The sequence below is a fragment of the Medicago truncatula genome, chromosome 8 (genome assembly GCF_003473485.1).
Source record: "Medicago truncatula cultivar Jemalong A17 chromosome 8, MtrunA17r5.0-ANR, whole genome shotgun sequence".
NCBI lineage: Eukaryota > Viridiplantae > Streptophyta > Magnoliopsida > Fabales > Fabaceae > Medicago > Medicago truncatula.
Genome location: NC_053049.1, coordinates 33,564,284 through 33,592,116, shown reverse-complemented (window position 1 = coordinate 33,592,116; position 27,833 = coordinate 33,564,284). Strand labels below are relative to the sequence as shown.

The 27,833-nt window shown below is 33.0% G+C and overlaps 3 protein-coding genes across 3 annotated transcripts; 1 reads left to right on the top strand and 2 right to left on the bottom strand.

Moving 5' to 3' along the window:
* LOC11428291 (protein GET1) lies at nucleotides 1-7,682 on the bottom strand. The gene is made up of 7 exons (XM_003629083.4): nucleotides 7,394-7,682; nucleotides 6,590-6,669; nucleotides 5,252-5,322; nucleotides 4,631-4,689; nucleotides 4,464-4,545; nucleotides 4,173-4,222; nucleotides 1-514 (listed from the first exon to the last, which is right to left on the bottom strand). The coding sequence occupies exons 1-7, from the start codon at nucleotides 7,496-7,498 to the stop codon at nucleotides 440-442; spliced, it is 522 nt and encodes a 173-aa protein (XP_003629131.2). The 5' UTR covers nucleotides 7,499-7,682; the 3' UTR covers nucleotides 1-439.
* Nucleotides 7,683-10,069: 2,387 nt separating this feature from the next.
* LOC25501590 (HMG1/2-like protein) lies at nucleotides 10,070-11,620 on the top strand. The gene is made up of 7 exons (XM_013590872.3): nucleotides 10,070-10,272; nucleotides 10,430-10,531; nucleotides 10,633-10,690; nucleotides 10,829-10,873; nucleotides 10,992-11,072; nucleotides 11,180-11,248; nucleotides 11,355-11,620. Exons 1-7 carry the CDS (start codon nucleotides 10,232-10,234, stop codon nucleotides 11,385-11,387), a joined length of 429 nt encoding a protein of 142 aa, XP_013446326.1. The 5' UTR covers nucleotides 10,070-10,231; the 3' UTR covers nucleotides 11,388-11,620.
* Nucleotides 11,621-12,586: 966 nt separating this feature from the next.
* LOC25501589 (uncharacterized) lies at nucleotides 12,587-23,405 on the bottom strand. The gene is made up of 24 exons (XM_013590871.2): nucleotides 23,215-23,405; nucleotides 20,670-20,803; nucleotides 20,381-20,465; nucleotides 20,061-20,114; nucleotides 19,854-19,945; nucleotides 19,657-19,760; nucleotides 19,441-19,510; nucleotides 18,924-19,320; nucleotides 18,026-18,349; nucleotides 17,710-17,913; nucleotides 17,497-17,592; nucleotides 17,349-17,397; nucleotides 17,120-17,247; nucleotides 16,749-16,995; nucleotides 16,277-16,431; nucleotides 16,059-16,183; nucleotides 15,099-15,222; nucleotides 14,962-15,020; nucleotides 14,544-14,640; nucleotides 14,269-14,446; nucleotides 13,787-13,894; nucleotides 13,300-13,424; nucleotides 13,043-13,102; nucleotides 12,587-12,925 (listed from the first exon to the last, which is right to left on the bottom strand). Exons 1-24 carry the CDS (start codon nucleotides 23,254-23,256, stop codon nucleotides 12,818-12,820), a joined length of 3,165 nt encoding a protein of 1,054 aa, XP_013446325.1. The 5' UTR covers nucleotides 23,257-23,405; the 3' UTR covers nucleotides 12,587-12,817.
* Nucleotides 23,406-27,833: the final 4,428 nt, after the last annotated feature.

Sequence of the window (27,833 nt, the reverse complement as noted above, 5' to 3'; positions counted from 1 at the left end):
TAACAAATTAATCACAGCATAAATAACCTCATGACATACTTGCTGTACAACACCTAATTCAAGTCAAAACTACTGTCCCCTCTTTTTTGATACAATAGAACCAACCCTCAAAAAAAGAACACAAATTACACCATCAAAAATTTACAAACTTACCAATTCAACATCAAAAACAAACAAATTAATAAATAAGACTAATCCAAAGGCCTTTAAAACAAATCTCCTTATTTGAAGACAAAATTTCTTGATAAGTACCCAAAAAAAAATCAAGTGGAAAAATAAAAACAGCCCAGAAGAAATGCATATCATATAACAAGCAGGAGGCAGGAGGGACTAATTTCAAGATGTACAACCTAGTAATGTCCTGTTCTTGCTGTTTTAAATCCACGATACCGCTCCAACCAGCTACCAATCAGTCATTCTCGATGAAGATCATGAAAATCTATTTGCCATACGTGAGTTTACAAATAAATTTGCTAACCCTGGAAGATATTGCTAGCCAAGGTATTATTCCAACCTGCAATGACATATAATATCAAATTGAATGACATTCACAAACTATTGGACGTTTTTGTATATGTTCTCTTTTATCATTACAAAATTATTGGAGTGAGGGAATTGCTCCATTTACTACAGAAAATTATGAAAATTTACCAACTTACTACTACTTAAGATTAAAGTAAAACTGAGGTGGTGGAGCTTAAATGTAGTCTGATGCAGGTTTAAATTGCTTCCAGTAGATTGTATATGCAATTTGTGTCTGCAAATTGTTTTAAGTACTTGAGTAACACACCAGTTCAAAACCGCCCTCAGAACCAGTTAAAGATGATTTCTATTTGGTTGACATCAATTGAAGGGAAGTTTGGGGAACTGTATCGAACCAGGCGTGGAAGTCTTTGTGTAAAGTATACTTAGGCTAGCAGTACAGTTTAGTACAATGTAGTGCAGAAGGCAGAAATGTCCTTTGCACATAAATGATGTACACACATAACACAACTATTACTTACCCTAAAATTGGAGTGTAGGTGTTGATCATGTCCAACTGGTTACAAAGATACCCTACTCCCCTTAAGTGCTTAGGGAAGATCTTACCTAACTGGTCCCCACTTCAAATATGTCTACTAAATACACGTCAGTTTTAAATCCTTTCCCAAGTTACCCTCTTTCATTAAACACTGGGTTTGAGGGAATGTGGATAGCAGACTCGCTTTCACATTAATGTTTCAAAAGAGAGTTCTTTAGTCCAAACTCAGACTATAGACAATTCCCCCATATAACTAAGTTTGAGTCATTGCCCAAATAATCAGACACGGTGGTCTTGCAACTGCATTTTATTTCTTGTTTTGCAAGGGATAAAATTTCCTCTGAGGAAGGAACACTCAGTAACAGGATTCATTTTTTGATTGATAAGGTCATCAAGCCATCTGCATTCTGCATCGAAATGTCCTACTATATGTAGCCACAGTCTTTAGAAAAAATCACACAACTCAAAGCTCATTACAAATAACTTGAGATATGGAAAATTGCTTTCGAACAAGACTTAGAGGAGATGACACGAACAGATTTACGACACTTACTGGGAAAGCAATGTCCGGACATGTCACAGTGAGATACTTGAGTATTAACTAACCTCCTGTACCTTTCCAGACTAGATCATCTTAAATGAGTTTTACATTATAGTGTCACAATGTCTATTTTCCAACATGCAAATTTGGAAGGAGATCGAGAACATATTTCCAGTAAACAAATGAAATATTTTCACTAAGATAGGAAAATCTCTTTTTAATTCCCATGTGCTTCAAATGGCCTGGATCTTCTGTTGGAAAATTGGTTTGAAATATGTGATTGAATTTTTCTATACCAAATGTGTCGCTCCCAAAATATTACCATGTCATCAACATAGACTACCATGAGAATGACCATAAACTTATGGATTTTTGATAAAGATTATATGAACATGACCATATCTAAATCATATTTTTTTGGTAACTTCCTTGGAGAGCTTTTGACAATACATATTACAAAAAAGCAATTATTGCCTCATGATTAAACTTAAAGAATCCTGCGAGTACTTCACTTAAGATCTCAAACCAAACCTGGGGAGATTATTTCAAGCCAAATGGGATTCATCTAACCAACAAACCTTCACACAATTAATTTGCTCCATATAGACTTCTTATTATAGATCACTATGGAGAATGGTATTTTCAGCAAAAAGATGCACAAGCCAATGATGATGTGGGCAACAAATGAACAGACAAACAAAAGCCAACCCAGAGCTAGATGAGAATGTTTTAGCGTAGTCGACACTGCGAGTCTAAGACTAGCCTTTAAAAGTGCAAGCCTTGAGAATGAAAATGATCCATCTAGGTTGACTTTAAAGCCTGTTTGGCGGTCAAGATAAGAAAGATAAAATAGGACAAGTTATCATATTTCTCATCATAATCCTTTGTTGGTTGAACCAATAGGATATAAAAAGATTACCCTAGTGGCTTATTCGATTCTATTCATTGATGTAAAATTTATCTTGAGAGGGAGCTGGATAAGATCTAGATTTTTTCCCTTTTCAAGCATCACCACCCGACAACCTCCACCGTCACAATTGCCTTACACCATCCATCATTACCTCTCCAGCCTGCACCCTTTACCATCACCTTCCAACAACCTCTTGGCTGCCCCCGCCAAGTACCCTCCCCACACCGCCGCATGACACCCTCTACCATTGTCATATGGCACTGCTTGACAGTATCACTGCCACCTCTTCCATATGGCAATGCTTATCGGCATCACTGCTACCTCCAAGAAACCTCAACCACTACCTTCGTTGGCAAGTAGTTGTTTGGCATCTTCCACCGCCAACATCAGGCACCCTCCCCCCAGCACTCTCTGGTATCCTCCACCTTCATAGCTTGATAGTCGATGCCTATGCCATCGTCTTTTGACACCGTTCATTACTACCACTGCCATTGTTGGACAACATTTTGCAATCACCTCTGCCACTTGCCTGGCTCTATTCATTACTAACACTTCCACTACTGATTATTAGTCACACAGAATCATCACCGTCGCCACCCATATTAATAGAACACTAGATGGGGAAGCCAAGAAAAAAGACTGATGCCAATCACCTCCAAAAATAATAGAGCAGGGACGTGGATCAAAAAACAAGCAGAAGAAACACAAAGCAGTGTTGAAGAGTCGGAAAACCACCTCTAGGAGAGGTCGTGACTCATGAGAGCTCCAACCATCCTTGTCTGTACTGGGAAATAGATTGTCCTGACAAAAGATCTCAAAAACAACTCCGTTATATCAAACAAACCAGGTGCACCAAACCGGTACAAGAGTCAGAAAATTGTTGCGTTGAAGATGTTAGGTTAGGCAGGAGTGCATCAAGCACTGGAACACATGGAATCGTCATCTGTACTGGAAAGTAGAAGGACAAGCCACCAACAGATCAACAGAGCAGCTTTATTCTGAGACATCACGCAGACTAGGTGCATGAACTCTACCTGATTTCAAGAACTCGACCCAGGCTCACCACTAGCCACAGTCCTCCACTCAATCTCACTGGCCAGGTACAACCAGAAACTCGCTGGAAGTCAAAAGTACTATGCTAGGCTGCCTAGTGTGAACAAAAGTGACCTCAACTGAGTCAGTTTGTTGGAAAGAGGTGTTCTGTGGTTTTCTTTTTTGTGTATATTTTTCAGTACAGACAGAAATAAATAAAAAGGCTCGTGGTATACTGTAAAATGAAGAGATATTTGGAAAAATGTGCCCAATGTGGATAGTTATGTTATGTATTAGGATAGTGGTACAGTATCGTACCATATAATACTAATACAAAGATAAAAAATACTCTAGATAAATATAACCTACTACAGTATTATCCATGCTATCTTGCTGGAAAGCTCCAAGACTTCAATTGACACCAAAGAAGTTTTTTAAATCCAAACATTTGGGTTATTCATTAATATACATTTATCAGGCAAACATCACCAGTTATATCAAATCATCGCTCAAGAGAAAAAGCATTTGCTTGAAAAAGAAAACTCTCAGAAGAGTCAGAACAGCAGATTCAATGATTAGGACCTGAATAGGCAGCATTTTCTTTGAAAATTGCTTCTTTTGTACAAATATTTCAAATATAATAAGGAAAGATACTAGCAATTACTAACCATAATATTGTTATTTTGAAGTCCTCCAGTCTTCCAAGATAATAATCTCCCTGCAAAAGAGCAGAAAATAAGTTCAGCATACACTCAAATACATTGTTTTCTTCTTTCAACGTTAAAGGCGATGAGTCATGCCACGGACTGCTAGGTGGACAAAATCCCAGAAAGAAAGAAAAAAAATATGGACAGACTTTTGTGCGGCAATCTAATCAATCCAGCACGTTTTATCCAAATAGGGGACAGAGTTTATGGTATAACTTAGTAGAATTGAAGTGTCGATCATAATTGCATTACCAAATGGTTGCACAAGTTGTTGAGATATGCTAGCCACAGGAGTACTCCAAAACCAGATAAGCAAAGTTAAATGTGTTAAAACCTACAAATAATGACCACATATGTATCTTATCAGCCTCCGCAACGAAAATATGTGAACTGATAATCAAATTTGATATCAGGAATACCTTTGTGCTGAACAGAACTTTAGAATACAAAGCTGTGTCCTCATCATGTAAATTATGACCTGGATATTAAAAGTAACAATAATTGTTTTATGAAGCGGAAAAGGCAGAGAACTATTATGTCTTCTCATTTGTAATTTTGTAGTAAGAATCGCTGTTTAGATTACTTAAATTCTATTAACTAACTTTTTCTCTATTCTCTCATCTATTTGTCTCTCCTACAAAGACAAACTGGCAAAAGGATGAGAAACAAAAATTGAAAAAAACATCAGCTCAAGAGGGGCATCCTATCATTGACGTGTGTGATAAAGAAACTTTCCTTAGAAAACTACAAAGAGGATCAGCTTAAAAGAGTGACTCCCTAACATTGTTGTCAAATGGCACTAATAGCGGCACTATAGCATAGTGGATATTGATAAATTCACAGTGAAAACCGTAGTGGTGTCCTAGTTTCACTAGTAGGGAAATAGCATCCACTATAGAAATTTTGGAGACTAAGGAATCCTAACTTTTCTATTTAGGTATAGTAACAACTTTATCTTCACATAAGACTAAAAAATTATGTCAATGCACATTTATATAGAATCCTATATGTGAAATAACTCGCAGGAGGAAATAACTTACACTTTGCAAGTTCCTTCTCCTTTGCAGCCGCCTGTCTTCTGAGTTTTGCTGCTTGTGCAAAGGTGGATGGCCTGAGAGAACAAAAAAAAATGATTCATCATTCATACTGCATTTCGCACAAACAAAGAGCATTGAGCTAGAAGGAAAAAAAAATTGCTGTATTCTTTGATTCTACAGTCTACACTCTTCATGTCTGAACTATGTTTCTTAGCAATCATATTGATGCTTCTCTGCCAGACTGTCAGTAATCCCCTTCAATATTTCATCCTTAATTCCCATAGTTTCACTTGTAACTTTACAGCCAAAATATCTTAAACATAGGGCATAGTGTGCATTTGGACAAAACCATAGGCTTACCCTCTAACTTTCGATGACCAGTTGACCAAACACTAGATTTTATCAGTCTTGTGCCAGCTCTAATATTAAGTTCAATATAAATCTTAATTAACACCTACCAGCTTGCAGAAGGCACACACATAACATGTAAAACAGCCCAAACAAGACTGTATCCATGAGAGCTGCATATTTGGATTGGGGATATTTTTTTCATTGGGGGATGGAGGGAGGGGCTCTCCCATTCGATACGGATCATATACTGGGATTTTATATAGATATATCAATATCAACTAACAAATGCAATGTAATGGAAATTAGGGATGGAATAGAACTACCATATACCATCGTTAAGATATTTTTTTTGGAAATATGAGGAAAATCTTCATTCCATTATTTGAGAAGTAAAGTAGACAATTGTGAAATTATAAGTTGGTTTCATCAGGGGGAAGAAAAATAAGGTATTGGATGGATGGAATGAAATGGATTCCAACAAGTTCACTTCATTCCACCATCTTTCAAACAATAGAAACTAATATCAGTCCATTCCACCCCTTTCAGATAATCAATATCAACTAATTAACACTTGTTTCCACCATGTTTGAAGATTGGAAACTAATGTCATTCCACTCCATCCCTTTCTGGTAATCTAAACAGCTTAAATGCTTTGAGACTCTTAAATCCTGAAGTAACAGCATTTGTTATATATAAAGTGGAAGAGAGTTGTCTTATCAACTTTTGAATTAATCGCTTGGCACAAAAAACAACTACACAATAATATTGTAACTAATTGAGCATGTATTTGGATCCGTGTCAACCGAGCCCCTAGACGCTCGTTTTTCCGAAGCAGCAATTACTAGCTTCTTTTTTCACGGCAAAATGGCCACTAGACGCGCATCAAAAGGAAGCTGATCCAAACATGCTCTGAATTGAATTTGGAACCCCAGAAAAACCAGTTTCTTTCTATTGTAGGAGATAGTGGTTGCTAAAGCACGGGTTACTTACTGCGAAAGGGAGCTTGCCTCCTTCAAAAGTTCTTTTATTTCTGCACGCAACTGAGTTTCTTTTTCCTTCTCAGATCCACTCTGTAGCAAAAACATATCACTAAAACAAATTAGTAACACAATCTCCAGTCAGCATCTTAGAGAATATCGCTTGCCAAACACGACAAAGCCAATAGCACTCTATCAAACACGGACACCTGTGACACAACACTGAAACACCGCTAATGTAAAAAATATAGGACACTTGGACACCACTAATACAGAATATTATCATATAGCAACTATAGCGCAGTTGCGCAGAGGAATTTGAATAAACCACTATTTGTCTTACTGCATAAACGAACATTGTGTATCTTTATAAACTTCTGTTGCACAGGCACTTTTGCTCAAAGGCATGTCCAGATGCCCGACGCGTGTCACATGACCTCGACACTTGTGATTACATTGAATTATGTCATTTTCTCAAAATTTATGTAGATGTGTCAGTGTCATGTCCGGTGTCCGCTACAATACAATATTTAGACTGTTGTTTTGCGCTACAATACAATATTTGCCGATTCAAAAAAAAAAAAAAAAGACTGTTGTTTTGCGTAACAGAATTTTAACAGAATTGATCTTTGACAGAATTTTAACAAATCACTGTTGTTTTGTTATACAATATTTAAACCTTGTTTGGATAAACAACTTAATGTGCAGCTTATAGCATAAGCCATTTCAAATAACGAAATAAAGAAAGTTCCAATTAAGCAAAGGAAACAAGATAAACGCAATGCATGTAGAGAATAAGGTGTAAATTTAAAATAACCTGTTTGAATTGATCAATCCAATAAGAAGCAAATTGAAAAGCGAGAACGATTAAGAATATGAGAGGAGCTGCGAATGATCTTTCATGTTCTTCGTCTCCCATCATCGATTCAATTCCAAGAGAATTATTGATTTAAAGGAACAAAATCAAATCAATGATTAATTCAAGTTTCTCGTTTAAGATGAAAACTGGAATCAAAAAGTGAATATCAAAATCCAATTTAATTTAGAGATAATTTATTCCATTGTTCTTTTCTTGTTTAGACAAATGTTGATTACAAACATGGTTTTTTTTAGGAGGTTATTCGCATAGTTATTTATTGTTTTTTATTTATTTATTTATTAAAATCCATGTTTAATTATATAAAACAAATATTCAATCTTAATAGTTTTCAATATGTATATTTTTCTATAGTTTCTCCACTAAGTTTTATTTGAAGATAATCCACATGTCTTAAATCAACCGACAAAAAATGTCAAAATTGTTAGATCAGACGCATTGAATTTGAATCTCAACACCTCCACTTATGTATATAAGTTTATAATGTCTTTGTGATTTCATCTTTCTATCATAAAAATATCATTTTTTTTCAAATATTATAGTAGTTAAACTCACAAATTGTATAGAGAAGTAGAAAATTCATAATTTAAACTCTGATATTTACACATTAATGTTCATAAAGTTATCAATGATCGGAAAATATATATTCCTCACTAACTATCAATATGTTTTTGGTCATTGCTAACCGTCAATTTTATTCCTCATAAAATTTTAATTGGTATAAATTTACTTCATATAATTTCATGTTCGTGTATTTTTAGTAAGTAATATCATTTACTCATGCAAAAAATATTATGTCATAAGTGGAAATAAAGACATTATATATTGGGGTGTGTTTGTTTCAAGTTTATCAAATTTATATTTAGGAATAACATTCATTGGAATATAAAGATGAGAATTTTATTTCAAAGTATTTAGAAAAAAATATATGCTTGGTTAACTTTATAATATTCCTAGGAACCATAAAAATAGATATTATAATAGGTAACTATTTATGAATTTATCCCCATGGGAACTTTATTCCCACCCTTTTTCTTGGAAATTTTTTTCTATTCTGAAGAACATTTTATATTCGGAAATAAAATTTAATAAAATCGTAACAAACATAGATATATATATTTCTGAGAATCAACAAATATAACTTGAAACAAACACACTGGTGTTTTGCAAAGTTGAAATATGTCACTTTTATTATAGTGCTTACACATGTGTGTTATAAGTTTAAAGTAATAAGTTTGTGTCCGTGAGCATAGCTCAGTTGATAGAACAATGCATTATTGCATTATGGAGTATAAGATAATTAAAAGAATTACTCTTCCAACCAATCTCTGATCTGACCCTCACAAAGTCTAAAGGGGTCTACTCTTTTCATTCTTTTTTTGATATAAGAAGGGGTCTATCCTTAATTTTTAGTATTTTTATTTTGATTAATTATTCCCATCCATGTTATTGTTACATGCAAGACTAGTTCTTGATAAAGGTTAAATAAACCCAAAATAAACCGTTAGAATTTACAATGTTTCTTTTTGTACAGTTTGAATTTACAATTTGGTTTCACTGCCATAGAATAACGTTATAACGAGAAGCTAATCTAAAATCTAAATAGTGTTATTTTGTTACAATTATACAAGTTTTTTATAATGACAAATATTGGTAATATTGATAATTAGTTGTTAGATTAATATTTATCTATTCATTCGGATTTGAATTTAAATCCTCAAACTTCTTATATATTAGCTCAAATCAGTTGAACTTCGAAACCCCACACCTTCTTGATCATGTACCTGAAAATGGCGGATTTTGTTCCCATTTGGTTCACGATATTGTTTGTTGTAACTATAACATTTATGTTTTTGAGTGTGTTGTTCATATTACATTGTAAAACGCCTCTTGATGACTAGATTTCAACTCTAAATCATGCTTTCGCTCAAAATGATGTGTTTTTAGAGGTATATGGAATGTTTGATGAAAAATGTGGTGAAATTCTGTCAGGTTCCGAGCAAACTTATATACAGGGAAGTTTCAAATTATATAAACCAAAATATTTCATGCCTTCAGGTTCCATTTTTATAATTTGAACAATATATTTACATACATTTGGATTTACGAAGAATTCAAGAGAAGTTCAAAAGATACAATTCGAAATGGAGCAAAAGATAATTTTGAAAAGTAAATAGGGTGCGTAAGTATCACATAAGGTGGAAAAAGTAATCGCCTTGAGTTTGGGTTTTGTAATTTCTTGAAGCCCATTTTTGTTCAAAAGAACAAAAAACCCGGTTCACTAAACAAAACGGTCACATTCCTCACAAACACAAAATTACAAAAACAACCCTACAAGCCACAAAATATCTCTTCGTCAGATTCGCGTGGCACGTTGGTCATAACACAAGGACAAATCCGTAAACTCCCCACTCTCCAAAAGGCTAAACCCGTCATCACACAAAACCAACACAACGCATCAAACACATCCACCTTACTCCATTTATCAAAACACACACACAAAACAAACACACTGATCCACTTCAACCAATCAAATCCCATCACACGGATCGATGACGTGGCAAAATATAATGAAAATCCCGCGTAAACCCTAAACTTCAATTTTTCATTCATTCATTTTTTCTTTGCGTTTTCTCTCCTATACCCTTCACTCACTACCCTTCTTATCCCCTCTCTCGTTCGCTCCAAAACCTCACAACAACGCAACACGTTCTCTCTCACTAACTCGTTTTCTCTCACTCGCTCCGATTCCGTAACTCGCTCCTTTCGTTTTTCGCCATGCCGAAAGTTAAAGCTGATTCCAAACCCGCTGATAACCGGTAAATCGCTTCTCACAGTTCGTTTTTTTCTTCTATGATTCCTTATGTTGATTTTCTTATTTTTTAAATATTTTTTTAGATCTGATTCGTTCGATCTAGTTTTTGTTCATTTTTTTTGCTATTTTTGTTGATTTTTCGAATTTTTTGTTGATTTTAGCTTGAAGCGCAAAGGTGCTGGAGCTGGAAGGAAACAGACGAAGAAAGCAGCGAAGGATCCTAACAAGCCAAAGAGGCCTCCAAGTGCTTTCTTCGTTTTCATGTATAATTTTTTTTTCCGATTTGATTCTGTTTTGGTTGTGAATTTTTGTTTCTGATTTGTTGTTTTTTTAACGGTTATTTATTTTTTAATTGATGATTTAGGTCCGATTTTAGAGAACAGTATAAGAAGGATCATCCCAACAACAAATCCGTTGCCGCTGTAAGAAATCTCGTTTACTTTTTTATTTTTTATTTATTTTATTTTTAATTTTTCGGATCATGATTTGTGGATTTTAACTGTCGGAAAATTATTATTATTATTATTTTAATTTTAATTAATTTTTGGAAAATTAATTAGGTCGGAAAAGCTTGCGGTGAAGCATGGAAATCGATGTCTGAAGAAGTGAGTTAATTTATGCTTGATTTTTGTTTTTAAATTTTTTTGGAACTTTAATCGATAATATGTGATTTAATTAATTAATTATATTTAATTTAGTTTGTACTTTGATTTTGTTTTTTAGGACAAGGCTCCTTATGCTGCTAGGGCATTGAAGAAGAAAGAAGAGTATGAGGTTGCTACACAAGCCTACAACAAGAAACTGGTGAATATTCATTCATACTAGTAATTTTGGTGTTTTATTTGTTTATAATAATAATAATAATAATTAATGATAATAGATTGAATTAACTTGTTTTATTCATTTATTAGGAGGGAAAAGACGAGGAAGATGGTTCTGACAAGTCAAAATCTGAAGTCAATGATGAGGATGAAGATGAGGTATAGATAGATTCATCTAAAATTTGATTTTTGTCTTATATGTGTGATGGTACTTAAATAATTGAATGGTTTTAACTTAGTTTATTTTTATTTTTTAACCTTGTAGGAGGATGAGGATGATGATGAAGATGATGAGTGAAATTGTTGTAAGCTTGTAACACCAAATGATGAAGTTTAGGGAAAAATTGTTGGAAAAAAATATGTTTTGTTTAGGTTATGGCTTATAATATGTTGCAATGTTATTTTTTAAGATAAGATAGTTTCTGAAGTGTTAGATAGTGAAGAATCCTCTAAAGTACGGTTCAGTATCATTATCCTCCTGTGTACTTAAAGTCAATGTTATGATACGTTTCAATTCTGTTCTGTTCGGTACTCTCTTCCAACTTCCAAGTTTTGTTTCGTTTATTGTCTTTCATAACGATGCTGTTTGTACTTTGTAACGACCAGATCCACCACTTATGGGTTTCAAGCAAATAACGTTAGATATTTATTAAATAAAGTAATGTGATTCAGTTGCATAATAAACTAAAGTTAAATAATTGAAAAATTATGCTGGCATTAAGTCATGTTGAGACCAAAGAGATGAATGTGATTGACTGTGTTTGAATTCTGTTGCATATGGAGTAGTTCCTCCATTTAAAGACACACCAACCTCGCTCTCCATGTTTATAGGACATGTTTGTATGTAGAACGGTGCTAATATCTCCCAATTCAGCCAATCACAATCCACTAATTTGCACAATACATTGAAGTGAAGTGTGGCTTAAAATAACGAGGTCAACATTTCAGATTGGTTATTTATGATTTATGATATTCCTTCTTATACATGCGGAATCTTTGGCTCCCTTCCCATACTGGTCATTGATGAAAATGATTTTGCTGTGATATTCTTTCTTATATGTTTGGGACATGACACAATTAACAAAAGTTCTGTGTGAGAAATCACTCACATTCTTGAAGCCCCCTATCTAGGAATTTTTAAAACTTGTCAAATCTTTCAACGAGGTTTTATCTTATGTGCAAGTAAGAGTGACATTTCTTTTTGTTTCCTTGCAAACAAGTTCTTTTTGTCCACATTAGCGACGCTCATCTGAAGCTTCACGATGTTTATAAGATTGGTTCATGGGATTTTGATAACCTTTATACTACGCTGCCTTCTCACATTCAATCACATATTCAGGATCTTATCTTGGACAACGATGATGCCTTAGGGAGCGTGAGGCTTAATTCTTGTTTTTCTTTTTCCATTTGATAAAAAAGCTTGCTCTCTACTATTATTTACATTCGTTATGCAGAATTAATTATAACAATCTGATTCATGATAGACATGTAAAAAGATATTGAAGAAACCAATCTTACTCTACAAATGCCTGAAACTGCATACAATACTCAATGTCGATCCAAAACCAAAACTATTGGAAACCTTTCATCAGTGTTTAACATAAAGAAAAAGCTTCACCAACAAAAATATGTATATAAAGAAAGAAAAAAGAAACAGAACCACCTTACATACATAATATAAACAAAAAAAAATTCACATCTTAGTAAAAAAATGAATTGAATTGTTAATCAACTTCTTTTGTCTTGTTGCTGTTCAGCAGTTCGCAGTACTTGGTTTGCCATTGATGAAAATGATTTTGCTGTATCTTGCATTTCTGTAGTTCTTAAGTTGATACCCTGACAAATCAGAAAATGTTTATAGATGCATCAAACAAATTTGATATGACACATTTTGCAGCACTGTAGTTTAGGCTATGATAAAATATCGTGTGTTTTATATAAAAAAGAAGATACCTGCAATTTTTTCAAGTTCTCTTGTAGCTTGCTTTCTGCCATTTTAGCAGCGCTTGTTTCCTGCAGTGTCACCAGATACATAATTGAAACATGGTTACAACACATTTCATAAAATCATTAAAATCTTAAATAAATGCAACATTATTCAAATATTACTCTCGTCAAGAAATTTCTCATTCCATGCTTGTGAAATGTTGTATAATATAACTATTTAAGTCAAGTATAATTGAGGTTGCATACTCTGGCTATATACTTACATTAGAGGAAGAAGAAAATCCGTATCTCTTCTTGATTTGGTCGACAGTAGCAGGTTGCTCTTCTTGTTGTTGCTCTTCTTTAGCTGATGTTTTCTGGATGTTGCCCTTCATCTCTTTCAATCTTCCTGCAGATTGGATGCTTAACTAATTTACTATCATTTAGTGGAAACACTTCGATTATCTTTAGTATAATTAGATGGCAGTTAGTAGATGAACAAGTTTAAAATGTAAAGGGTCATGCTCCTATTTTCTCATTAAGTTGTAGTTCACAAATTGTAAGAATAAGGCGAGGACTGAGAATCGATGTAAACTTTTAATCGGGGCTAAACTTAAAAGATTATCATTTTATAGGGACTCCAAACATATAAACCTTTTTCTATTAAGAAATTAAAAAAGTTATTATAACTTGTGAAATCATCGAGAAAGTTATTAATAATAGTTTTTCGATATTTTAGCTGTAAATAAAAGAAAACTAATTGTTACTAACCTTTTAGAGCCTGAAATTTTCCAGTCAATTTCTTCTTATTAAGAGCTCCAATTCCCAATATCCCGTGATCTTTGCGCTTTTCTACATGATCATCTAGGTCAATGTCATCTGTAAAGAAGGAAGGAACACATCTCAAATTGATTAGTTCAAACTTCATTATCCATTTGATAGACTGAGTTTGATTTTGATGCTGTCCGTGCAAAACTAGTTTGACACTGTCAGTATATCACAACAAATTATATGAGACTTTATAATTAAATTCAAAAAATTGTTTTTATGATCTCACGATTATGATTGGTAAACAATGTAAAAATTCTTTACACTGACGATGTATATAAATTAAATCCTCAGAGAAAATGCAATATGTATTATGTATAGATGCCTACTAAGATATGAAAAACCATGAAGAACTGCCTTAGGAAGCAAGCATGTTTCACAACAATTTTGCTCTTGACTAGAACATTTATAAGGTACCTGCTTACCTATGTTTAACTCGACCTCGTCTTCATCAGCAGTCAGGTTATCATTATTATCAGCCTCAGATGGAAAATTTTCTTCTGAAAAGATCACCGAGAGTTTCTGGATACTTTCTCTAGAATCTTCTGTTTCTATGAGGGGGGCATGTTTTTCTTTACTGCCAGAGAAAGAGCTGAATAGACCCTGGGAAACCAAAAAAGAAGATTGAACATATTTTTATTACAAAGCTGATGTATATCATATAGATATAGATTAAAAAGTTAATAAAACTAAGGTATACCTTTTTCTTTTCCTTATGAATGACTGGGACAGTGACAAGTTCTTCTTGTGACAGCATCATTTCTTTTCTGTAGATGCAGCTAACAGAATCCAAAATCCTAAAATGAAGTCAAGTAAAATGCAACATGTTAATCAAAATGACTTTTATGAATTAACAGTTTCGTTCTTGAAATTGTAACATGTCAATCTTAATGATTTGTTGAGTTCAATCATTATAGAGCATGATGTGATGTGACACGCTAAATGAAGATGTGATACTTGACGTGGACTCCACATCAATGCCACATTGCTAGGGACAAAAGTGCCCCGTCTCCTAATCACATTGGTGTGATTTTCTATTGGGTTTTGGTTGGGGTAAGATATTGATAATAAGATTCCCAATACCGTTCAATAGCCATATATTTTATATTGTTAGATACCTGAAAATACTCCTTTGGACCAACAATGACACAGCCAAAATTTCTTGGTCTCCATTCACCTGCAAATGGAAGTTGGGCAAATTCAAAATCAAACACTTAAAGAAATTTGTTGTAATAGAAAAAATCTATGTTCATACCAAAACAAGATCTCCTTTGGACGAACAACATATTTGCCAATCAGAAATTGACTTTGATTTTGGAGGTGAATAGTTGAAACCTCTAATTGAAGCCTCCACAATCAAGGATAACTCTGGCAAAGACCTATCATTTGAAATATATTTCTACGTGTTATTTCGCTATGACGGACACACCCGCATGAAAGTACTTGACATGCAGTTAATCATAACTAACTAGAAATAACATGTTCTGATTTTTTATCATCCAACAAAACATATTTCTTGGTTCTTGGATAAGTGATAAAATTACAATTGGAACTATTTAAAATCCTTCAAATAATTGATCCATGCTATTGCTTGAGTAAGAAATTGTATGTTGGACAGATAACCAAAAAAGAACTGTTCAAAAAATAATAAACATCCAAAAAAAATTTAATCTCAAAATTTCTATACTTGGGAGACATTTGGATAAACTACTTAATGAAACATTTATTCAATAAGCCGTTATTAAATGAGAGCTTATCTATAAGTTGTATCTACAATTAAAGAGTGAATAGGAATAAAGTTCATATAAGCTTTGTACAAGCTGTTTCTAAAAGTTATATCCGAGAGTTTATGAAAGTAAGTTGAAAACAACTTATTTTTACTTGATAAGCTATTTCTAAAAGCTCTTTCAAACTCAATCACTTAAATAAGTGTTTTATGTCATAAGATACACCAAAATAAGCTCTTAAAAACACCCCTTTGATACGAAATGCATTTTGCATGTTTGACTAGCAAAGCACACTGAAATTATGCTTTGCAAACAAATAGTAGGGCCAACAAATAGTAGGAAATTAACTTAACATACCAACAATGATATATTTCTTCTTCTTTGATAAGTCTTCTCATACGTAAATATATGTAAATCATGTTCACTCATATGTTACTACAATTAAATTATGATTTCATTATATGCACAGAGTGAGAAAAAAGTATCACCTTAGTTCTACTCTTCCGTCAGTGAAAAGGAGTACAAGGCCGACACCGGAGGGACCGTAAAATGTTGATGCCCAACAACAGGAAGAGGAGTGAAACTTCTTCTTTTGAAGTACCTTTTTAACTCCCTAAAACATAAGAAAAAATGGCATTGCAACTATAAGCTAAATGTTCTTATTATTCATGACTCCTGATTATGACGGAAGTAAATCACGGATTACCTGAACAGCATGCACTAATGAATAGACATATAAAGCTTTCTCTGAACAAAGCAGAATGTGCAATTGCTTTGTTGTTGCATTCTCAATATGATTCGCGGCACTCAAGTCTAGTCCATCTTTTGTAATTGATCCAATTAATTGTCCACTTTGTCCATCTGTGTACCAAAATAGAATTACTTTTACTCTTTTCAATAATCTACTTTACATCTATCAAGACAGTATTGAACTATTGATCCATAACAGAATAATCATGTTAGTCACTATCTATGAAGCACTGATATGGACACGGACACTGACACGCCGACACCGTTAATAATTTGAGAAAATCAAACAATTCAGTCTAACTATATGTGTCAGTGTCGGACATGTGTCGTGTATGACACTGGGACACGCCTAATCCGAGGAGTGTCCGTGCTTTCACTATTGATAAATTTTAAAAAATTATTCAGAGTTAAACTTTGGGAACCCTTACCAAACACCTGCATAAGTAGAGCTTTAGAGGGCTTCTTAGGATGAACAGTTCCTGTGCCCATCATGTTACCAGTTTCATCATCAAGTGCCAGAACAGAAGAATCTTTTGTTCCAACCACTAAAATGTTTTTATCGAAACCATTCAAACTGCATGTTAGGAACTGCAGCGAGATGATACCAGCAGAAATTTCACTTGAAATGTGTTTCTGATATAACAAAGTTAGGTCATCCATGTTATAAACTGAAACCTGTAACAAATTGGATTAACATAAATTAGTACGCAAACTGAAACCTGTAAAAAGAACACGAAATAGTGAGCTAAAGCATTTTTTTGGAATATTTTGAATGAAAAACACTAGAAAATTATCTCACATGCCCTTGATCGGAACCAACAGCAAGATGCTTTGAGCTATGATCTATGTTCACAGAAATTATGGCACCATTAATCTTTACGATTTTCATACTTTGGATAATATGATCAGTTCCTTTCTTTGAACCACCTGGAAAAAAAGGTATGAAAATGGAAGTTGGTATCAATTTAAATATAATTATGCTTGCATTTTGATAACTAAGCAAAAGTCATATGCTATGTGAGACATACTAAAGATGTTGGTGGCATATGGTTCAGGTTTGAATCTAAAGATGCGAACCTGCAAATCATGTTTATGTTATACATAAATACATCCTATAAATAGTTAAGACAAGGTAATCATCAGATTTTATTAAATACAAAATCGAAGGAACCTCACCGTTCCACTCTGGTCACCGGAAACAAGAAGAGGAGAGTTGATGTCAAAGTACAGTGTTGTCAAGGGTATACCACTTAATGAAAAGTCATTTTCACTCTGCATTAAGGCGGATGAAATAAATAAGAAAAATAATCTTTTCTTCTCTATGAACTTCTGATCACATTTATAAATTCCATTACCAATCAACTTGAGAGAACGGGACGATATTATTACCTGTTGTTTTAATTGCAAAATTGGGGTGAAAAGTGGGCATGAAGCATCCCAGAAGTTTACAGCTCCATTGCTATGTCCAGTTATATACAAGTTTTGAACTTTTGAAAATCCAGAAAATTTAGCAGAACTTGGGCTAATCCCATCTTTTTGATTTGTTTCAACAGGAACAAAAAGTGGATGATTTTTCACCAGCTGCTTGTAGTACTAAGTGTCCAGAGAAATAAGAAATGAGCCGAATCAATACATTTAAATGGAAAAGAGATTGCAAACAGAATGAACAAAGTGAAGTGAAACTATAGTTTCATAACCCTAGTACCTCATCATCAGAATAAAACATATTGGTATTGTTGGTGATGAATTTGGCAGTTGTGATGCTTGAATCTGCCAGTGGTAACTTCGCAGTTACGTCCTTTGGAAGTGAAGGTGTTGACTTAGATTGGCATTGTAGGAGATACCTTTCAATAAAAGTATCGTCATATAGATGTACATGACCTGACTTCCCAAGCAAAAGGAAAGAATCTTGTTTTTGCTTGCCTTGCTCAGATGAAGTTGATACGATCTCCATGTCAACACAGCTTTCAGACAAAAGAAGTCCCAACTTAATCGTGCGAGATTCCGTTTGCTCATTCAACAACACTACCTGCTTTACATAATCAAATAAGTGAGTATGATCTAGTTGCAATCATGCACAGAAAAGACACGACAAATTCTTTTTTACATCTACATCTCATTTAGCTTAATGAGAAAGTTGTTAAAGTGAAAAATATTGCATACTAATTAAAGTAGTTAATTTTTACCTAGCTCAAGTTCATTAAACCAAGTAAGATCACCTAAAAACCTTGAGAAAATCACAATTTTATGTAAGTGGTAGTAGGTGAACTTGAATTCTGGCTTAATTTCTTTCAGAAAAAGACTATCATAGGTCATTAATATCATTATACATGTAGATATTGATCAGTGTTTTTAATTGCGGATCGCGGAAAATATTAGTATGTTCGATTTCTGCTATGCAACAATGCTATAGTGATTATTTCACAATATTTTGTACTAATCAGCGTATCATAGGATAGTAGATAGAGATCTGTTCAAATCTCACTATGCAAGAGCGCTATAGCTGCTATTTAACAATACTGATTCTGATACATAAATGCTCGGATGAAATTATCCTGAAAGACGGTATTTTGTTAAATGAATAGTGCTAAACATTCAAATACCTGTAACAAGTTTGAACTTGCATAATCAGAAGTTCCCATGACATATAATCGACTAGCCTTTCCTCCAGCATAAAGCCATTTTATTGATCCTATGGGAATTTTCTCCGACTTGTATCCCAAGTTAAGTTTGAGCAAAGGAGTGCTTTGACTACTATAATAATCAGATGCAGAAGAACCATTTCCTATATTTAGAGAAGGGACACTCCAAATGAAGATCTCTCCGTTGCTGTATCCAACAACTACTTTACTTCCAAAAGGACATGCCCAACATGCAGAAGTCACTTTCTTTGTTTCATTATGCAGTGACTGCGACATATTTCCACCAGTTCTGAAAACAGTCCTGCTTTCCTGAATATCCCATAATATTATTTGGCCGTTTCGAAAGATTACGAGAACCCTGCAAAGGAACAGAAGAGAACACGTAATTTGTATTAAAAAATGAACGATCAAGGAAAAAAGATACCCAAATTAATTATATAATTTCATCCAACAAGAAAGCTGTGTTTGTGGAGATCACCTCTTACTTTCAGCTGCTGGTTGAGGGAGTATATGCATGACAGTAGTGTCATCAGACACTTCAGAATTCCCTAAACAACGACGAAACTCAAAATGATAAGAAGGTACTGATCATCATTACACATATATTTTTTTCATATCCAAAAAGTGAGTCTAAAGATTGACAAGTCACACGCAAAAAGAAAAGGAAAAAAGAAGGTTAAAAGATGTATCTCACCATAGGAAGCAGAAAAGGGTATGGTGTATTTCATCCGAACTATATGCCATGGATCTTGCTCAAGCTTCAAAACTGATATATTACCATTAGAATGTCCAATATACCTATCAACACAGATACATGTTCATAGCTTAAGGAGGTGTTTCAAAAACCGATTTCATGCTAACTAGTTTCAAATTAGATATTTTTATACTTACATATACAGGCTATGTTGAATGACTGCAAAACAAGTGATTTCTTCTTTAGCAACATATACATCAGACAATATTTTCTTCTCTATGTCCCAAACCTAAATGTGCAATTTCTTTAGGACAACAATTGAAAAAAACAGGAATAACAACATTGTGAATCTTAGTAATGGAATAAAATATTGTAAATGTGAGTAAGTCCATATGTAAACTTGCCTCAATATGATTATTGGAAGTGACATTTAAAAGGATGCCTTGGTTCTGGATGAACTGCATGCATAAAATAACATAGTATTGTGAGTGTTTAGGCACACATTGTCCACAACAAGGGGAAAATCTATGAAGCACTGACATAGGCACGAGACACGGCATTGACATCGACATGCCAGCAATAATAATATTTTTAGAAAATAAGTAATTGAATGTAACCACACGTGCCGTGTTGATGTCAGACATTGACACATGTTGGACACCAGACACATCTTCAATGTGAAGTGTTGGTACTATTGGCCATGAAAAGGAAAGTGGCACATAACCTGTAAAAACTTGCTAGGTAGAGGCTCACTAGAATCAAGCAGAGCTTGTGCATTATCTTTTCCATATAGTTTAATCCGGCCATCCCTTTTTTAAAAAGACAACAAAATCAGTTTCAAGCATATGAAAACCCATCCAATTTAATGATCCTAACATCATGATCATACAAATTTGATAAGATAGTCACAACTAGTAAGAGTAGTATATTACATCAAGATATTATAATGATAATTTATGTGACTTATTGTATAGTTTAATCGAAGACTCAAGACATGTTTAAAGGGAACATACTTTGTAGAAAGAGCAAGTATCTTCTGAATGGAGTCATAGGCAAACTTGGCACCACCTGATGGTATCCCTTGATGAAATACAACTCGTGGATCTACATCACTGGCCTTTAATCCTTCTATTGAATTTCCACCAGGCTGCATCAAAATTCACTTATTCAAATTTTTTTTGTTGCATGTTATTCTATCATATTCATAAGAGATAATAACAGCTAAAAGATTTGAATTATTTAATTATTCGTGAAGGTCACGAGTTCAAATCCTAAAATCAGTCTTAATACTTGTTGAAATAAAACTGCGTACATCCAACCCCATCTAGTGAGAGCCTCGTGCACGAGGCTCCAATGGTCGCATCTTCGACAAAGTGGCAACTAAAACTTATTGGCCTGATTCTAATTTTATGAAATATTTTTATTTTATTACATGTAAGTATTGTTAAATGAGTCAAATCTAATATTTGTGACATTCAAAACTTGAATTTAGCTACAGTTATTTTCATAAAACACTAGTATCATTGAATTGAATTTCACTCTCCTTTGTTTTCTTACAATAGTGGCAAAGTGGTTCAAACTTATGACATCATGCATACATAGTTACAATCCAATTCCTTTACCACTTGTCCAATTCTAGTGGCTCAAGTTTGTTTTCATTCTTCACCATCAATTAACAAACAGAATATATTCATTCTCAATATAAGTTGAAAAATAAAATAAAAACATATATTTTTGAGCACAAGACAACACCGAACCTTGTGATGTGTCTTGGGTACTGGATTCCAGTGTTAGTGCCGTAGTGGGCTAACTAACATTAGTAACATCTAAACCATACACCAAAGACAATCAACTCTTATCGGGATAGACAATACGCAATAAAATTTTATCATAAATCATATTTCGATCAAACTCGTTAATTTTTAATAATTTCTCTTATAATTTTTTAGTTTTCTTCGGTCTCTAATTTACTAATTATCCTCGATTTCATCCCAAATCACATACTTTTATTTTTCTACATCTAAAATGGGCCCACAAACAATGACCAAACATTAACAAATTCAGAGTCTCTGACCTTGGCTGGGTCCACACTTCATAGAATAAGGAACACGCAAAGACTTGGTCATTAAATTGTCACCGACCACATCACAACGTTCATGTTCTTTCAAACTAGATAACATAATATCATGTTTCTTTTTCCCTTTTTCTCAGGTCAGAACTAAATAATTAAGTAGTTTATTCGGTTAATTTGTTTCTTCTTTATAGCAGTGTTTGGCATCACGTTTTTTTCACGGTGCACGCTACCCAATATCACTTTTACTGTGATTTTATGAAGCTGGAAATTCCAGCTTTTGCTTAGAAGTGCTTTTTTGAGCTTTCCACCGGTATTCCAAACACATGCTATGTCTTATCCGTTTTTCCTTCCAAAGAAGCAAAAATCTTCTTCAGAAAAAGACTTGGTAAACTAATTTTTTTTTCTCTAGATCTCATTTTCAGTTGTTGTAATGGACACGAAAATGGCATGTTAAATTATCTAATATGGTACAACAATGTACATAGCTAAATATGGATTTGTATTGTGTACAATTTGGCACGTGTAGCCGGCACATCTCATCGGATGATTCAAATTTTAAATTGAAATTTTATTTTCTAATAAAATTTAAAATTTGAGCCATCACTCTTGATCAGACGATCTAGATTTTGACCACATACCCGAGTCCAACTAATATATCTAACTACCTTTAGATACACCAAGTGATGTGGCGGCATACACATTTACTAAAATTACTTTGAATGGATTATAGTTAACAATTACTACACAAATGACGACAAAAATATTTGAAGTATGATACTAAATAATTGTGAATGCATATAAATCAACCGACCATAACTTTTTCATTTTCGTTTTCTAAATGATTCCGCACTATAGAAATATATATCATGAATTTCCTTAACCCAGAAATGCAACATCATTCGAATTATATTAACAATTCGGACCAAAAACGGAATTGCACATTGAAAAAGAATCGGTAAGACACAGTCAGTGACATCAACATCGATAATAATTTGACCATATAACATAATTGAATGCAATTACGTTCGTTAGACACTCACACAAGTTAGACACATCTTTGATTAAAAATGTCGATCGGAGCTAAAAGGAAAATATATAGTATCAATATCCTTAATTAAAAAAGAAAAGAAAAAGATATCCATTTTTAAAGCATTGTTAATGTTTCAGTCATAGAAGTTGAATGAGAAGTATACGTTAAAGTAAAACATGAAATTGAGTACCAAGATCCGGAGTATAATACTAAATAACAACCATAAAGTAACTTTTAACGTTTTTTAATGTTATGTTATTTTTTTGCAGAAACCAAAACCGAAAATCTTAAGTTGAAGAAAGGAAAGGTAATCCAGATTCATCAGAAAATTTGAAAATGATTGATCGTTTAATCATACATAAGTTGGCAGGAATCAGAGATGAATAATTGAAGCAAAATGAAGAAAAAGATGATGAAATGAAATGAAAGGAATTAAGGAAGAAATTGAGTTTACCTTCTTAATGGAAGCTTTCTCAACGAGTTTCTTGACAAACATTTCTTTGAGAGGATCAGAGATATTGAAAAGGTTGTTTGTTTGTTTAGTACAAGGAGCAGTTCATTCCATTCAGTTTCTTTTGTTTTGTGATGGTTACTTTGGGGTGTGAGAAGGGACAATTGTTTATTTATAATATATGCTTCTGATACATACAAAAGGGTACATTTAAAATCAACTAAGCTAGTAATTGGATATATGTAGTGATCATGGGTTTCATAAATAAATTTAATATTTATTAATTACCTACTTATCTTCAAGTATCACATCTCCTCCTATCAATCACAAAATACAGCAGTACATGGTAAAGATTATTGGCCTAAAATGCATACATGGTAAAATTCTAAATTAAATTATAATAATAATAACTAAATTATACCGACAAGACATTACTTCAAATAAGTCTGAACTCGCTTTCCTTAATAGAAGTCTTAAACTCAAGCCTTATGAATAGAAATATATGATTAGAACGGAAGACTCTATTAAAGATGGTCGATCAAATTCTTAAATAGTTACCAAATATAGAAAAAGTTGATTGATATCTCGCAGTGTGTTTAGCATATATTTTTTAATATTGGATCCCAAGACCTTCTAACAATAAGCACAAAAATTATATCTTTATTCAAATGTAACATATGCATACCATTGTAGTCTAGGGCAAGTAATTGATACGGAGGGTGTACGAGTATCGTAAATTTTAGAATACCAATTTGATTTCTAATGAATAAAAATTGAAACACAAGTCCCTTTATAATATACATTATTCATTTAAATGTCATCAAATGTTGTATTATTGAAACAATTTATTTATAATTATGCTTTATGTAGAAGTTAAACGTTTTCAGTGACATAATAAACTTATTCTCATATTAAGATACCATAATTAATTAAGATACATTCAAATTCTTTGATCAATGTATCAAATTCGAGTTTTATGGAAGAAAAATTATAACTAGAGAGAAGATTCACAAAAGGTGGTCAACTAAATTATTCCGATAAGATAAAGATTAGTTATAGATAAGTTAGTGTATACTTTACACCAATAATAATATAATTACCAAAAATATTTGGAAAATCTTTTACTTTTTTCATCTCTTAAGTCTTAATTAACACTTGTAGCCAATTTTTTTAAAAAAAATTAGTTGTAGTTGATAAGATTTGTCCAAAAGACAACAAATATTTGACCGCGTTAATCTTCACTTTAGTGATCAAGAAAAGCCGGATTTTATTATAAAATATCAATGAAGATTTAGAAAAATTAATACTAATATGATTGTGATTGTATTGTTGTACCGTTTTCCTTGGATAAGTTGGATAATAACACGTATCATTTTGTGATAGTAACATGTAGGACCCCGGATATTATTGTAAGGTATTTGGCACCACCTAAAGGAGTTTGCTTCATGAACTTGAATTTTCCTTTTTAAATTTTTGTGACTTTATCATCTTTAAATTACTTTCATCATCAACCATTTCAATCATATGATTTTTTTTTTAAAGGAATGATATATTTTTAAAATATATAAAACCACTTCAATGATATCTATATTTAGCAAAAGGAAAATATAAACGTCAAGCAACCCTTGATACCACGACCAAGAAAAACAATCTTATTGAACATGTAATGACCCTTTTTTTTTTTTGGATAAAAGTAATGTGCCCTTAATTACAATAACTAACTCAACGTATTCAATTTTCATCTTTTTAACAACGTATCCAATGTCAAATTTGGAGATTTACCAGTAACCGAGGCTTAAGAAAATGATGGATGTGAAAAGTTTTGATGATGCTTACGATTGGAAATGAAATAGCTTATTTTTATTTTTTTTTAAGTAGTTTAGTGGTTAGAAATTTTCTTTTTAAGTTGAATAAATTGGATGTTTAGGAGATGAACCTCAACCCTTATATATCATACTTATATCTAATCTTTGTTAACATTGCTAATGACTTTGCAAATCCTAAACCTAAATGGTTTTGGCTCCAAAACAAGGGAGGCCGTTCGATCTCATCATTTGGTTAAGCATGTATCTCATCCTTTGATCTAATCTGAGTCAAACTTTCAAATTTGATGTATATTTCCTATGCACTTATCCAAGTTTTGACTCATTAATTATCCTCCAATTCCCAAATTGACTCCACACTTATCGATGCCCACCTCTTTCTCCTTCATTTTTAAGTTCTCTTCTCTCCTCTCCCATTATTCCTTCTTTATGTGTTGGAATTCAGATTGCTTTTACTCAAAAAAATCTCTTCCCCCTTTGAGTTGTTCATCTTCCACCTCACTCTCAGACATTCAAACAAAATTCTTTGCCGTCGCCACTCTCTCCGTCGCCGCAACTCTCTCCTGTCGTCGCCCTTCACCAATGCTCTCGATTCCAACATCACCTTCGCCGTTGTCGTCTGTGGCATCGTATCATCCAGGCAAACAAAAAGAACAACACAATTTTTCCACCTAAAATCTGCCACTCCAGATAAAGAGAAAGAAGCCATCGCTGTTCAGATTTGCTAATTTTGCAAAGTTTCTCTCAAGGTAATAGCTTTTTCCTTTCTATGAATTGAATTGTGTTTTGAGTCTAATCACTCTCCACCTCTAAGATGATTTTGAGATAGATGGTGCTTGGTGCTACTTTGCTTTTGTAACCATATTGCCAACCAGTAGTGATTTGAACGAAAATTAGATCAAACAATGATTTGGAACTCTCCTTTTATGTGTGGAGTTATATTTTTTTTCAAATTTTGTCAACTGTCATGTGATGTAAATTTTAATGGTGTATTTTTTTACTACTTCCAACTTTTGTGATGTTTGGTTGTAATAATTGGTCTATCCAAATTATTGAAAGTCAAACATATTATGTTTTTTTGAAGCTATGCAATTGGATAAATATTTTGTGAGATGTTGCTCAGATATGAATATGCTCATAGTTCCTAACTAAATATTTTTCATTTTGAGACAAACAATAACTGTTTGATAGTCAATTCTTTTCACTAATTCTCTATTCTTTATCAGCAACATTATCTTCACCTTTCGTTCATCATATATATATAAACTTGGCAACTAACTAAATATTTCCCCTTTTTACTCATGCTACTACTACATGGAATAGACAAATCTACAGCGCAAGATAACACAAAATAATCTAATCATTGAAAGTGTTACTCATGTGTTTCTATGCTTTTTTGCTTGATAAAAATAGTATTATTTTTTTTAAGGAAAATCAAGTATTAATGAACATAAAGAACAAAATCAAGTATTATTTTTTTTTGAGGAAAAAATCAATTAAATTTTAAAAACAGAAGAAATAATATCAATCCAACGTTCCAGAACTGGAAAAAATAATATGATATCAAGACTAAGATGGAATAACAGTAGCACCTAAAATATGATCACCAACTCAAATAGTAAGCAGATTTTTCTTTTTCTTTTTCTGATAGTTCTTAAATTTAATTATAATATGTTACTTCTTTTGAAATAATTTATATGTTGGTTATCATTTTAAAAAATCACTTATTCAATATTGGTTGATTTGAATCTACTAATGTACAGCAGTATAGTTAGCACACTAGACCCGTCTAAGTGATAAATGAATTGTTGAAGTTTTACTCCTTTCTTACCATGTAAGAAATTTCAGACAGTTTTTGGATTTTCAATAGGATGTGGTGAAAGTTTTCTATGCTTCTCTTTATATATTTTCCCTCACAGTTTCTTTAGTTTATATTTGTTGTGATTGAGTGTATGTTGGTAGAAATCACTACTATGTGTCTTTTGACAATTCTACCACATACCCGTTCATCTAAAATACTGACACTTTCCTTATCTATTTTTGCAGATTGAATGGTTTTGCAGCAGACAAATTCAACTCTATGAATCTTGAAAGAAGGTTGATTATGCAGCTTGATATAAAAATATACAATTAGAAGATATGTATATGAAGAATTATCTCATATTTTAAAGCCTTAGGGATCTTGGTGGTTAAGTTATGTGGATTATATAGACGGAATCCAATGTGTGTGCAAGGGATAGCAGTTTGGATGAAGCACATACTGCTACATTTGATATAAAATCTGTTATGCTTACACCGTGAACTTAACTTCTGATACAAAATTAACCAAATTCACAGTCTAATTGAAAAAATTTCTCAAGCAAATAACAGTCATAACACATGAACTGAAATAAAACACACAACGGATAAGAACCAAAATTCATGTCAAGTCTGCGATTATCACTCACCATAACCTTAAGAAAAGCCCGGTAATTTCTCTTTGTAATATATTAGCTTCTCCATTTTTAATACCCCGGGCGTTAGCACGGGCAAAAGTCCTAGTATATTATATGCAATGTTCCTAAGCTAAACTCACGTGACAGAGTAACTTATCTTTTTCTTAGTCCAAAAGTGTACTTTTGAGAATAAATTTACAATTATCCAAAATATTTAATAATAAGTTTAGCCATAATTGACCATCGCCAAATAAAGTTTGCATGTATACTTTCATGCACTGAGAGATGCATTCATATGAGAACGAGGCATATGCCCCCACAGAGCAAAAACAAAGTTTGAAAATGTCTTATAATTTAAATTTAA

Excerpts from the sequence above, each read along its gene's own strand:
- LOC25501590 (XM_013590872.3), top strand. The coding sequence starts at position 10,232 with ATGCCGAAAGTTAAAGCTGATTCCAAACCCGCTGATAACCG. Across the intron at positions 10,691-10,828 it reads ACAACAAATCCGTTGCCGCT|GTCGGAAAAGCTTGCGGTGA; the intron begins GTAAGAAATCTC and ends AAAATTAATTAG. Across the intron at positions 10,874-10,991 it reads GGAAATCGATGTCTGAAGAA|GACAAGGCTCCTTATGCTGC; the intron begins GTGAGTTAATTT and ends TTTGTTTTTTAG.
- LOC25501589 (XM_013590871.2), bottom strand. The coding sequence starts at position 23,256 with ATGTTTGTCAAGAAACTCGTTGAGAAAGCTTCCATTAAGAAG. Across the intron at positions 19,946-20,060 it reads CTTCCAATAATCATATTGAG|GTTTGGGACATAGAGAAGAA; the intron begins GCAAGTTTACAT and ends TTGCACATTTAG. Across the intron at positions 15,021-15,098 it reads CCAAAGGAGATCTTGTTTTG|GTGAATGGAGACCAAGAAAT; the intron begins GTATGAACATAG and ends TTCCATTTGCAG.
- LOC11428291 (XM_003629083.4), bottom strand. The coding sequence starts at position 7,498 with ATGATGGGAGACGAAGAACATGAAAGATCATTCGCAGCTCCTCTCATA. Across the intron at positions 4,690-5,251 it reads GGAGAAGGAACTTGCAAAGT|GTCATAATTTACATGATGAG; the intron begins GTAAGTTATTTC and ends TTTAATATCCAG. Across the intron at positions 4,223-4,463 it reads ACAACTTGTGCAACCATTTG|GGAGATTATTATCTTGGAAG; the intron begins GTAATGCAATTA and ends GCTCTTTTGCAG.